We start from the raw sequence: 14,184 nt of genomic DNA, 5'->3' as shown, positions 1-14,184 counted from the left end.
CTCCTGCCTTTTGCATTCTTTCTTGGAGTCCTTTTCATCTGAGCTCTCACCCACTCTAACTAGCTCAGAGCCCTCTCCTGGGTTCCAAATACTCCTCGCATTGAGGCACCGAGCTTTCAGGCTTGCCTTTTTATTACACTTTTACCCTTTAGAATTTTGCTGGCCCTTTTTGTTTTTTGCCTTGGGTTTCTCTGACCTCCACTTTTACTCATCTCCTTTCTGTCTTTTGCTTCTGTCTCCATTTTGTTTCCCTCTGTCTCCCTGCATTGGTTCCCATCCCCCTGCCATATTAGTTTAACTCCTCCCCAACAGCACTAGCAAACACTCCCCCTAGGACATTGGTTCCGGTCCTGCCTAGGTGCAGACCGTCCGGTTTGTACTGGTCCCACCTCCCCCAGAACCGGTTCTAATGCCCCAGGAATTTGAATCCCTCCCTGCTGCGCCACTGCTCAAGCCACGTATTCATCTGAGCTATCGTGCGATTCCTACTCTGACTAGCACGTGGCACTGGTAGCAATCCCGAGATTACTACTTTTGAGGTCCTACTTTTTAATTTAGCTCCTCGCTCCTTAAATTCGTCTCGTAGGACCTCATCCCTTTTTTTACCTATATCGTTGGTACCAATGTGCACCACGACAACTGCTTGTTCACCCTCCCGACAGGCTTAACTTTGGTTGTATGCATGTTGCAGGAAGAGGTCAAAGATGCACGACCTTGATAGAGAAGGGAATCTTAGCGTGGCTTCTGGAAAAGAAGATCCTGTCTCATGAATTTGGTTTCAAAGTTGATGCATGTTGGAAGCCCCAGTCAACATTGTGTATCTTGATTTTCAAAAAGTCTTGATAAAGTGTTGCACAAACTACTAAGTAATGTTGAGTCCTGTGGAATTGGTGGGGAGATTTGGGGTTGAATAAGGAACTTTACCTGTAAATAGTTTTTGCACTAAATATTTTAGATGGCAGTTTGAAGAGAAAATCTATTGGCTTTGATTGAGAGGGTATTTGGTGATTACTTTACAAGCCATTCCCTAATTCAGGGTTTCCAGTCTTTTGTAGTAGAGGGCTAGGCCCTAGCATCGCAACCAGTGAGTGGGCCACTCATATGATTGAAACACTTGAGTCAGAATGTGAAGCTGCCCACGCCCTCAAAATGTGAGCCCCTCATAACCTAAAATATAAGACCCCGTACACAAAAATTAGTCCTCTGTACACCAACCCCCTCCCCCCCCCCCCCCCCCCCAAATAATCACACACAAACCTCACCTGCCTGTACCTCATTTAATATTTTGGGCTTCACATTCTAGTCTGAACATCACTCAAGTCTGGTTTGGTCCAGTAGTATCCTCTGCTCACTTTGCCTGTACCTCAGTTGCAAGCTCCACTCTTGCCTCTGTCCACTATGAAGTTTGAAGGGAGTGAAGCTTTCTGGGGAGCGAGCAGGGAAGTGGAGCTGAGCCCAAGATCAGATCAGCCATGATCTTATTAATTGGCGGAGCAGGCTCGAGCGGCCAAATGGCCTACTCCTGTTCCCATTTCTTACAGTCTCGGCCTTTCAAACTATCCAGGCCTGAAGGACATTGGCTGCTCTCATTACTCCAAATCCATGAATTGGGACAGCCCATTCCTAATCCTACAACATGGAAAGTTAAAAGAGCAGAGTCTGTGCTCCGAGACCTGGACTGAGGTGGCAGCAAAGATGAACGACACCGTGACCGTCCGAACCAGAAAGTTTATGACAAACCTCTTGCTCCAACGCAAGCAAATGGTTGTCGATGTCTTCCAGCCCGGCAAAGCCACAGTCCCCAAGATAGAAATTAGGGAAAAGTTGGCAAAAATGTACAAAACGTCGTGTTTGTCTTTGGCTTCCTGACACAATTTGGTGGCTGCAAAACAACAGGATTTGCCATGGTCTACGACTCTTTTTAGATTCCGCCAAAAAAAATGAACCTAAGCACAGGCTGGCGAGGGAAGGCCTGAAAAACACCGGGAGGGACAGCCAGCCAGCCAGCACGCACCTTTGAAAGTTTTAAGTTTTACTTCAAGTATGGGTGCTGCATTATCAAACGCCACAGATTATACAATGGTTCTCCATCAATTCGCTACATAGGACCCATCAGGAACGTCATAGCCCGTAGGCTGATGGGCAGGAAGCCTTACCCACCTCGGCAATATCGAGTCAGGCGTTCGTACCTGGACATGAATGAGGCTGATTGTGTCAAAAGGCTGCGTTTCCGCAGAGAAGTTGTCGTTGAGATCTGTGATATGCTGAGAGCAGATTTATAGCCGAGAAGCAAAATGCCGACTGCCTTGTCTGTTGAAGTGAAGGTTAGAGCTGCGCTTTCCTTCTATGCCTCGGGATTGTTTCAAGCTACAATTGGAGATGTGTGCGCCATCGCTCAACGTGCAATACATGCCTGCGCTCACCAGGTCACAGCTGCACTGTATGCGCGGAGGAATGACTTCATCAAGTTCCCAATGACTGGCCAAGCAATGCATGACAGGGTTCTGGGGTTCTCAAAGATTACTGGCTTCCCAAAGGTACAAGGCTGAATTGATTGTATCCACTCACCTTGCGAGCACTTGTGGAGAATGCCGAGCAGTTCAGGAATAGAAAAGATTTCCACTCCATTAATGTGCAGCTCGTGTGTGACAACAGGCAGCGCATCATATCAGTCGATGCAAGATATCCTGGCAGCACCCATGATGCGTGCATCCTACGCGACAGCATTATATCTGACATTTTTGTGGAACAGCCAGAAGGGCAGAGCTAGCTGCTGGGAGACAAAGGGTACGGCCTCGCCACCTGGCTCATAATACCCCTACGCGTAACACGGATGGAAGCAGACTATCAATACAACATAGCGCACATTGCGACGCGCAACATCATAGAGAGGACCATTGGCATCTTGAAACAGCATTTTCTGATACCTGGACCATTCCGGAGGCCAGTTCCAATGCTCCCCTGAGATTATCGGTCAGTTCATTGTTGTGTGCTGCATGCTGCATAACTTAACCATCATGAGGCAGCAGGAGCTGGTAGTGGAAACAGAAAACCCACATGAAGGGAGAGTGCCTGATGATAGTAATTTGGAAGAGCAGGGTGAGGATGATAACGATCAGGAAAGCATGCAAGTGCCTGATGCCGGAGCACGATGTTGGAGGTGGGCGGTCCATCGTACTCCTTTAACGATTGCTCGAGCCCTGCGCCAGCAGCTCATCCGTGAACGCTTCAATTACTGATGCCTGAGGGCTCAGCGACAACTGTTCCACATGGACATGTTTATTTTTTGGAGTTGTTCCTATGTTGTGTTGTGTTAATGGAACATGATTCAATTTTAATGTAAATATATTTTATTGAAAAGTTCACAATGTACTGCATGTTCGTGTAATAAAATATTTGTTGTATCAAACTTTACTTTAATATGACTCTTTAAGATCACTTAAAAACTTTAAGATCACGTATAAACTTGTAAAGTCACAAAACTTACAAAACAATTTCAATGTGAAAAATCTTACACTCTAAGATCACTTAAACTTCAAGATCACTTTTTAGGTGCGAAGTTAAATAACTTTCAAAATGTTAGAACATTTATACTCTAAGGTCACTTAAAAACCCTAAGATCACTTATAAGTTCTAAAGTTACAAAACTTACAAAACAATTTCATTTTGAAAAAAGTTACTACATTTACATCAAGAACAAGAACAAAAGCAGCAAAGAAAGGCTGCAACCATCTCTCATCCACATCTCGGTGAATGTTCACTTCTTCATGGGGGTGTCATTTGATTGGCCGGGCTGTGTGCCCTTATTGCAGCAGCTACCTCCATGAGGGCCTGTGCCGTCACTTGTATGCCCTCCCTGACGGCCTGTGCTGTCGCTTGTACTCTCACATTCCCTCCCTCATTTCCCATGTCATTACTGCTATTTCTCCCGTCAGTACCGTTACCTCTTCACCCACCGCACTGACGCTGCCCACGAGTGATCGGGTAAGGTCATTGTTCTCCACACCCAATGCCACAACCTGAGCCGCATCTGTTGCACGCTGCATCGCAGGAGAGCGTTTTTCAATTCTCCTTCTCCTCGGCCTGGGTCTGCCTCGCGGCACCACTCCAGTGAGAGGCGCAGGCTGGGACAGTGGGGCCCTGGGTCTGCCTCACGGCACCACTCCAGTGGGAGGCGCAGGCTGGGACGGTGGGGTCCTGGGTCTTGCAGGCAGCACCCCTCCAATGGGAGGCACACTCTGGGACGATGGGGCACTCGGTGTAAAATGCTGCATTACACCATCACCAGCACCACTGGGACCCGCAACCTCGGAATCTGTGAAACCATCGAATGTCGGACCAGAACCTATGTTTGAAAAACTGATGTCCGTTAATGTGGACTGATACATATTAAGTTCAAAAGTCTCCCTTGAAGACATTTCAGTCAACCCCTGCACCCACCCGTGGTCTGGATCATCCACTCCTGGTTCTTCTTCTGTATGTTTAGGATCTTCAGAATTGGCATCATCTTCTGCACAGTTTAACATTTCAGTCAAATGGTTAGCAGCACAGGATGGGTGGCATGAGTAGTCTCACACACAGCAGGCCAGGCAGCAGGTTACTTTGTTGGGGCGCGATGCATTTTCAGGACTTACCCTCTCCCTCGCGTGCGGGCCCAGCTTGTGCAGTACTGATTGCTTTTCTCCATGTACGACTCATCAAAGCAGCGACCTTCTGTTCCAAGGGTGTCAGTGGATGCAGATTTGGCACGCCTCCTCCTGTTCGCATTCTTTCCCTTTTGTTGTGGGCCAATTTCTTCTGCAAAGATTAAAATATAACTTTTTATAGAGTGCGTCTTTCTGCAGGGTGGGACATATACAGATGGTCACATTTACAATTTAGATTCCATTGAAAAATGAAAATATAACTTGCACTAACTACTTGAGCAAGTTTGTGCCATTTCTTTTTACACTGGCTTCCAGATCTCCTGGTATGTACCACTGTGCAGTAATCTTCTACAACTAGGTTCCAGCATTTCTTCATTTCTTTGGATGGCACTTTTGTGCGACCTCTGTTGCTGGTATCCAGCTCCTGCCATCTCTGCTCAATGACATTCACGAGTGTCTCCACTTCCTCATGCAAGAAATTCTTCATTCTTGGTGGACGTTGTTCCATTGCTGTATTGAATTGACACTCAATGATTTTTCAAAACACACAGTCCTTATTTTGCATGCACCTATGCAGCACTCCTTCTGGAAGTTTAGCAGTAACAAACAGCACTCACTGTTTCCAGCAGCTAATTTCTTCCACAGTACGGCTAACAGCACTCCTTCAGGCGCAAAAATTCAGTCAGAAGGCTTTGCACAGCTCCGCAAAACTAAAAATCACTCTTCTGTATGTCCCTTTAAAGATGGCTGGTTGCCAATGTTTGTGTGCCAGTGTGCATCCAACGCGCATGCGCAACACTGCCGGCACTCAAACTGACACTGGGCCCTAGCCCCGCCCCCGTGCCGGCAGTACTTGCTCGCAATGCCTTTGCTCCGCCCCCAGCAGCTCCTGCTGCGCCGCGCCGCGCTGCAAACAGGCCTACAGATATTGGAGAATCGCGAGGTAAGTATTTGCCGCTTCTTTTAGTTCTACAAATTAGGCCGGCCTCTCCGCGGTGCGCCATTCAACTGGATATCGGAAACTTGGGCCCATGGAGTTAGATCTCAGATCAGCAATGATCTCATCGAACGACGGAACAGGCTTGAGGGGCTGAATGGCCTACTCCTGTTCCTATGTTTTCTGGCACACATCTATACTCAGTTGAACCCTGAAATATAATTTCTTGCCACATTTGAGTATTTTTGATTTTTTATTTTAAATCTCAAATTTTCTGCCTACCCATCTCTTCCTAAAGGCTTTGATTCCTTGTAATATGTGTCAGTCAGCCTCTGGTACCTCTCGAAGTGACAATTGTTTATGTGAAAATGTTGCCAGTTTTCTTAGGCGGTCCCTCGAATCGAGGATGACTTGCTTCCACGCCAAAAGGAATGAGTTCACAGGTGTTTCAATGAAGGACCTAATATTTCAGGCCCTGAACTGCATATTGAAGGGTGGAAGGTGCCTGTGTGTGGATTTATTTAACATGGGGTGGCCGTTGCACACCAGCCACCACACGGGCTTGACAGAGCTAGGTCTTGGTCCAGTGGCAAGGGTTATCCAAGACCTAGTGCGCACACGTATCGCAATGAGGGCTGGCCCGTGCTGCCCCTGGGCCCACACCTTAGTAGTTAACTGCAGGGGATATCATAGCTGATTCTACCCTTTCCCAGTATCAATAGTACACTAACAGTGGGAGTTGCTATATAATGATCAGGAATGTTAATTTTTGGCTGTTTTTTTTTCTCCCTTACCTGATCCACGGGCACTGTGCCACCTCCCAATTGAGATCAGCTACCTCTGCAGATACCAAACCTAGGACCAAACCAACGGAAGGACTTTTTGGGGGGGTAGAAGAAAAAAGAAATATTTGATTGTTTAACCATACCCATACAGTTGTTAGTGGAGGTACTCTAGTTGATCTGGACTGGATTCAAGCCCAGATCATGGAATCAAGACTACGGTATAACTCGCACTGCTACCCTGCTTACTTAAGCTGTCCTCTGCTTTGAGTTCTGTTTATGACAATGGCGTGAGCTGTAACTTCAGCAAGGAAACCTCCCTTCATCCAGGAGTTACTAAATGTAATGATAGACTGCTTGAATAATTTTTTAAGGGCTATTCTGGAAGTTATCCAGAGCTCATGTGAAGGTTGCTCCCAAAAAGGAGGAAAATCCAACCGTTGGTCACTTTAGTGCAGTTCTTGCACTTAACCTGCCCTGTGCTAAATAATGTCATGAAAGGCAGATTACGCTAGCAGTCCAGTTATGTGCGGAGTTTCAAGGGAAGCCAAGAACAGACAGTATCATTTCATACATGTTGTACATGTTGCCAACCTGAGCAGTTAGTGAAAAATAAACTCCAGAATAAGTGCCCAGTATTGGTCGGGGTGTACAGATTTTGATGGTGAGGGTTGGAGAATAAATTTTAGGGTGATCCCCTTCCCCCCCCTCCTCATTCTTCTCTCTTCTAGAGAAAAGAGCCCCAGCCTGTTCAATCCTTCCTGATAGGATAGTTCTGATATCATTCCAGTAAATCTTTTTTTGCACATTCTCCGGTGCCTCTATATCCTTGTTATAATATGGACACCAGAGCTGTTCACAATGCTCCAACCAATTAATAATACGCAGTGTCCACTGGTCGTGGGTTGCTGTATGGAAAGGAACCAGAGTAGTACCTAGCAGACCTTGCAAATATAGTCCATTAATGGAAAGTTATCAGTTACTGATGCCCCTTAACTTTAGAAACCTGTTTCTATGACTTTTAGCCTGCATTAAGTGTGTGTGTTTTGTTTGGAATCACATCTTATGAAATAGTTCATAGCTTGCACCTTAGTTCAGCAATTAGTTTTTTTTTAAAGAAGCATTGATTGATGAACTATTGCTGGTAGGTTAAGATTCTATTTGCGATGCTCTGGGTAAGATTTCTCAAGCCTTTGTTGAGACATTTTTCCCATGGAAGTATGTGGGGAAGGAGGAAGATGACACATGCTCAGTTCAGTTTGTGTCTAGATGAATAATACGTACTGCTTTAAGTATAAAACTCCAAAATGCTGTTTGTATTATTTAAACATTCTCAGGATCACAAGAAACTTTCATTCAGAAAATACTGCTGTGTTTCCTGAAATGAGCTTTTTCCTGTCTGAATTTGACACCAGTGAGTTACTCAGCTGCATGTAATAAAAATTATAATTATTGCTTCTCTTAATTATAATTAAATATTTAGTTCAAGTATAAATGACCAGCTTTGCTTTGTTTCCAGCGAATTCTATTGAGGATGATAAGGAACTATCGTTATCGGATGAGGACTCTGAAGAAGATGATTCCATTTTGTCAAATGACTGTAAAAAGGTTAGTTTCTTTGGACAAGGTGTAGTTTATATATCCCCTCCTTCAGCGGTGGCTGAAAACTTGTCATTGCACAGGACAGATAAGTTACCATCAATGGTTACCTGTCACAGTATAACTTTGAGTCTTGCGTTATGTGTTTTTTTTTAAACTGCTTCTTATTCTTGCCACAGTCTTTCCATCTTTTAATGTTCTCTGCTTTATTGTTTAATTTTCATTGCCTTTTTCTCTTCCCACTTGTGTTGTCTCTTGATAACACTGGCAAGTTCCACTTATAGCATTGAGTTAGTGTGCAGCTGAGTTATACAGATCGGAAGATCTCTGGTTTAATTCCTAGTAGGTACTCGGTTAATTAATCTCAACTGCAATGCCAGTAGGTGCATCACAATTGATCGAAATACCCCTGGGCGAAATCGAGAAAAATCAGCCAACTTCCCTCTTCCTGATTTCTGTCTGCTGACCTCTGCTGGTAAAGGCATGAGAATATTGAATGATGGTAAGATTGATCTTAGCTATGATGGCTCCTTCTCCCATGGCTGGATAGCTTGCCAAAACTGACTGACTGGGCACACACATGAAGCCTCCGCCTGTTGAATTGTACCCCAAAAGGAGTTGGCGAGGCCGTTTTGGTCGGGGGGGTGGGTGGTGGGGCGGGGGGAGAAATGTAAAAGTAATAATTATACTTTGAATGGGGGAAGGCTGTGTTATATGGAAGAGCAGAGGAATTTGGGTGTATCGGTTTACAAAACATTAAAACCAGCACTTCAAGTTGATAAGACCATAGAAATCTTAATACTGGGTTTTATTGCAAGAGGTTTAGATTATAAAAGCTGCTATGTAATGTTAAATCTACATGAAACTTTAGTAAGACAATGGTTGGAGCACTGTCTGCAGTTTTGGGGTCCACACTTCAGGAAGGAAAATGAGGCAATAGAGAAAATATAGTACATGTTTACTAAGGTGGTGCCTGCTATGTGGAAATACAAAGAAAGACTTCAGAAATTAGGTCTTTTTTTGTTGGAAGAGAAGACACTATTGGGTTATTTGATAGCAGTATTTACCGTTACGAAGAGATGTGACAGAGTAGATTGAAACAAACTAATTCCAGAGATTGAGGGTTCTAGAACGAAGGGACATATTTATGTAAGAGAAGGTTTTGAGATTATTTTTGTACAGGTTTGTGAAGCTATGGAATGCACTACCAGAATTTAGTGATTGAAGCAGAGACCATGTCAACATTTAAAAATATGTTGGATAGGTGGTTGAAGAAAAGGGGATATGGAAACTGGACAGGCACAAGGGATTAAGACTATTGCTCATGTCGAAGATAAACACCAACACTGACTGGTTAGGCCAAATGGCCTATTTCTGTGTTGTACTTCTATGGAACAGAAGTAGGTGGACAGGGAGCTCTATAAACCAGAAAGGAGTCGTCTGGAACATCATCATGTACTATCCGTGAGATTTCAACATTCGACAAGTTGATTGGACAAATCAGAGACAATTGGGAAGAGTGGGATGAAAATTCAGAGCAAATTCATTGAGTTAGTCAGGGATGATAGAACTTGCAGAGAAGTTAGGACTTGCTTTATTGCTGAGTTATGCCACAGCAGCTGTAGAAAGAGTAGATGCAGCAAAAGAGAATGAAGGTTAGAAACAAAGGTAAAAACAAAATAATTGTAAAGGTGAGAAATGACTCATTGGTAATGAGTAATAAACCTTACTCAGCTGCTGTCGATCACCAACAAATGGTGAACTGGTGGACAGGGAGCTCTATAAACCAGAAAGGAGGAGTCTGGAACATCATCATGTACTATCCGTGAGATTCCAACATCCCACAAGTTGATTGGACAAATCAGAGACAATTGGGAAGAGTGGGATGAAAATGCAGAGCAAATTCATTGAGTTAGTCAGGGATGATTTCCTCACAACATATGAGGCAAACTATTGGAGCAGAAGCTCATGGTGGATTTGTGTTTAGCCATTTACCAGAGTTGGTTAGTAACCAGGAGGTTGATGACCATTGATTTATTAGATTTGATATTTTTGTCAAAGTTACTGGCAAAAATTTAGTGGTACAGAAATTTCAATATTCAAATTTTGGAGTTAAGGGAAGAATCTTCGGCAATATTTATTGGGAAACCAGTCTTCAAAATAGAAAAGAAAAATATTTATGGCTATTATTCAGGATGAGGAAAGAAAATATAATGGCCTGGATTTTACAGTTAGCGCCAAACAAAAATAGCGATCACTGTTCATTGCGCTTACACTTGCCCACAGACTTTCTGTGACCTTTTACGGTCATTTACTGTGATTTAACGGTTATCAGAGAGCCGAAAGAGCGCGGCGCCCTCTATAGGGGATCTGGGACCTCTGTGAATAGGGCAAGCAATGACCTGTCTCCTCAAACAATCCGATTGAAGAATCCTCACTGAACCACACTGAGTCTAAACCAGGAAGTGTAAGTTAGAATATTCAATTCAATGTCAAATCATGTGCAGAAAGCAAAATAAAACTAGAGAAAGAAAGAATAGTTTTTTTTTAAATCTCCAACAATAATTAAAATCTGAAGGGATGAGACTCCAAAAGTACATTTTCAGTGCCAGAGAGTTTGTTTGGCAATAATTAAGATTTACCATGCCGTAAAAAATTAACTTGAAGGGACCAAGCGCTAACTTTTTCTGGCGTGTTTAGTGGGTCTCTAGTGGGTAAGTACCTCAACTTCATGTTGTGGCATGAATATGAATCCTGAGTCTCTCAGCGCGGTACGGGTGTAGTGAAGCTTGTGGAGGCGCAGGGCTATTCGACAGTAACTTCCTGATTTCCGCGTTGAATTGCGCATGTATGGATGCCAGAAATTGCTGTTTGATTTATTCCTTAATAACCGTGAGCGCTGATAGCTGTTATTATTACCTCAAAATCCAGGCTATTCTGTTCCTAATTTAAAAAAAAATAGGTATGGCAAAACCTGGATCACAGGAGGTTAAAAGGAACATTTAAAAAAAAATTCTACCTCATTGTGATATATTGCTCCAGTAAATTTGCGATATTACAGCAATGGGTGCACTACTGTCTCTTAGACTGCAGCAGGGCCACAATAAACATTAAAAACTAATTTCATGGTAGCAGACTACTCACGAGCAAAGAATTCCTATGCTAGCACGTGTTCTCTAAACTGAGCAAGAACGGCTCATTTTACCTGTGCAGTAGGTATTTATGTTTTAAGGTGATAAGAAAAGTATCTCTTTTCAGTAACAATTTACATTTATTTTTAAAGTTAAACCTGATGATCTTGGTATCCTTGTAAGACAAGGACTTAATGTTTTTTGTTTGTTTTTTTCATATCCATAAACCCTGTTGTTTCAAGTTGGGATCTGCCATAACTATCTTGAGTTCAGTCGTGTCAGTCACTACCGTAAGCAGTCTGAGCATCTGACTTTTATGAGCGTTGACTTGCACCCAAAGTTTCCCCTAAGCTGCACTGCCACCAATGTTCAATTTTGCGACTGAATGGGCTGCAATGGGGCTGCGAGCTCAAAATGAATAATTAGGGGGAACATTGCTTGCACCATATCTACTCGTACGATAGTACAATTCAGGGATGTAACAACAGCATTGTCTTGTGATCTGGACTGGATATTTGTGTCTTTTGCAGAAACAGTTCTTGAATCTTTCCAAAGGCAAAGGGAGTCAGCAATTGATGAAGCAACCCTTGATATGAATCACTAAGATGCTTCGTTTCACACACGAAAATACAGAGCATCAGTTACGATTAGAACAATTAGCTACAAAATAAATGGCATGCTTACCCACCTTATTGGGTTGTCTCACTTGACTTGTAACTGACCGAGCATTCCTAAAGCTTTTGCAACTCTCTATTTAAAAGTCTGGCTGCTTGTGCAGCCTTCCTGTGCTCAAAAGACTACTTTTTTTTAATCTCTTAATTTCCCACCTGTTTACAGACAGGGATAAAATAACTTTCTACCATAATGGGTGTGATCTGTGTCTTATTATTTAGGCAGGCTAGAAATGTCTTGTTTAATCTCTGGAAAGTGTAGCTCCAATGCAGCATATTGAGCATCTTTCAACTAGGCTGACCTCCATTGGCTCCCGGTCCGGCAAAGCCTCGAATGTTAAAATTCTCATCCTTGTTTTCAAATCCCTCCATGGCCTCGGCCCCCTCGCTATTTCCAGTAACCTCCTCTAGCCCTACAATCCTCTGAGATCTCTGCGCTCCTCCAATTCTGGCGTCTTGCGTACCCCCGATTTTCTTCACTCCACCATTGGCGGCTGTGCCTTCCGCTGCGTAGGCTCCAAGTTCTCGAATTTCCTCCCTAAACCTCTCCACTTCTGTACCTCCTTCTCCTCATTTAAGATGCTCCTTAAAAACCTACTCTTTGACCAAGCTTTGACCTGTCCTAATATCTTCTTATGTGGCTCATTGAAGTGTCTTGGATTCTTTTACTGTGTTAAAGGCGTTATATAAATGCAAATAGTTGTTGTAGTGGCCCTTTTTTAAACTTGGGAATATACTTTTTTTAATATTGAAAACATCTTTTTTTCAATTTTTTTAATATGGAAAAATGGCCAAAGTATCCTCAAACATGACACCGATGTTACAATGAAGTGTTGCCACTTATGGAAGTAGTGTCACTTAGCATAATAACCGTGTTAATATAATTAACTTTTTTTTCAAATGGCATTTGTTCAAATAGAGTTTAATATTGAAAATGCAGAAACACTTATTCCCTCAATCCACAGGGAAATAAAAATGGTAACCTTGTTGAAATGATGTGCCGATGTAATGTGTGTCAAGAGTATTTTTTTAATTGATCGCGGTATGCAATTTTAATTTGGCTGACTGCATTTTTAAAATATGAGCCCATCGGGAAGAATTGTTATTTATATGTTATCACTGAGGTCGAGATCATTGGATCCTTATGTTTTAGAGGTATACAAGTGAACAGAGCAAACTACATGCTTGTTTTTTTTTAATTCCCAATTATTTTAAAGTACCTTTCAGATATTTTAAAATAATTTCATTTGTTTTGAATTGTACATGTTTGCAATGCTGAGGGAGCGCTGCACTGACGGAGGTGCTGTCTTTCGGATGAGACGTTAAACCGAGGCCCCGTCTGCACTCAGGTGAACCTAAACGATCCCATGGCACTATTGCGAAGAATAGCAGGGGAGTCCTCCCTGGTGTCCCGGCCAATATTTATCCCTCAATCAACATAACATAAAAACAGATTATCTGGTCATTATCACATTGCTGTTTGTGGGAGCTTACTGTGCGCAAATTGGCTGCCACGTTTTCCACATTACAACAGTGACTATACTCCAAAAGTACTTCATTGGCTGTAAAGAGCTTTGAGACATCCAGTGATCGTGAAAGGCGCGATAGAAATGCAAGTCTTTTTTTTCTTTTTACTAAAGGCGGCATTAAGACTGGTGTAGGTTGCGTCCTACCTCAGTTGTTCTAACATTTTTCACAAAAGTGCAGTGTCGTGCTTATTTCCCAAATTCTTCCTGATGCACTTTCCAGATATTAGTCAGTGGAAATTTGCCAGCGCGATGTGGCAGCCAAATAACATGGCTGAGCATCTGAAGCACTGCTAGTTGCCTCAATACAAGCAGGCAGAGCTTACATGTATCTTCCTCAGCGATTGGGGAAGGGAAGAATATAAAGAAACCCCAGAAATGGTTTCAATCGGTGACTTAAAAACAACTGCATATGATTATGCATGCCTGGATATTATACAGCTGAACATACAGCTGTCGAAACTATCCAACAATATAAAAGATGCGGTTTCTCCAATGGGACTGGCTCCTCTCTTGAGTGATTACAACTTGTCCCTGTATATACTGCTGTGTCCTTGTCCTTGTCCTTGGTGATAATTCTTAATGGTGTAATCAACTTTGGTCAGAAGTTAATTGCAATTTAGATCCTTTGGTTGAGACTTGGGAATGTATTTTATGCCCTGAAGGATAACTTGCCAAAATTTGTACTTTGGTTTCTTTCAGGAGATTATGGTTGGACCTCAGTATCAAGCCCCTATCCCACCATTTAACGGCAGATATAGGCAAAATGAAAAAGGTAAGGACAGGAGAGAGTATGCAGTTTCACCCTTACAGGCATTTCCTCAAATCCTTTTCATAGTCCTCTAGACTTGAATGACTAATCCTTCCTTTATGTAATGCACTGTTTGAAATA

At 42.9% G+C, this 14,184-nt stretch overlaps 1 protein-coding gene across 3 annotated transcripts in view; it reads left to right on the top strand.

The window, feature by feature from the left end:
• Nucleotides 1-14,184, top strand: part of LOC139228570 (mesoderm induction early response protein 2-like) — a 117,376-nt gene that overhangs the window by 60,567 nt on the left and 42,625 nt on the right. For all 3 annotated transcript variants that reach the window (XM_070859698.1, XM_070859699.1, XM_070859700.1), the window contains 2 exons: nucleotides 7,885-7,973; nucleotides 13,995-14,067. In XM_070859698.1, coding sequence (XP_070715799.1) covers nucleotides 7,885-7,973; nucleotides 13,995-14,067 — 162 coding nt within the window. The remainder of the gene's footprint in view (nucleotides 1-7,884; nucleotides 7,974-13,994; nucleotides 14,068-14,184) is intronic.

The sequence above is a fragment of the Pristiophorus japonicus genome, chromosome 18, assembly GCF_044704955.1.
Source record: "Pristiophorus japonicus isolate sPriJap1 chromosome 18, sPriJap1.hap1, whole genome shotgun sequence".
Lineage (NCBI taxonomy): Eukaryota > Metazoa > Chordata > Chondrichthyes > Pristiophoridae > Pristiophorus > Pristiophorus japonicus.
The sequence above is the reverse complement of the archived record's forward strand: the minus strand, read 5'-3'. Positions and strand labels throughout refer to the sequence as shown.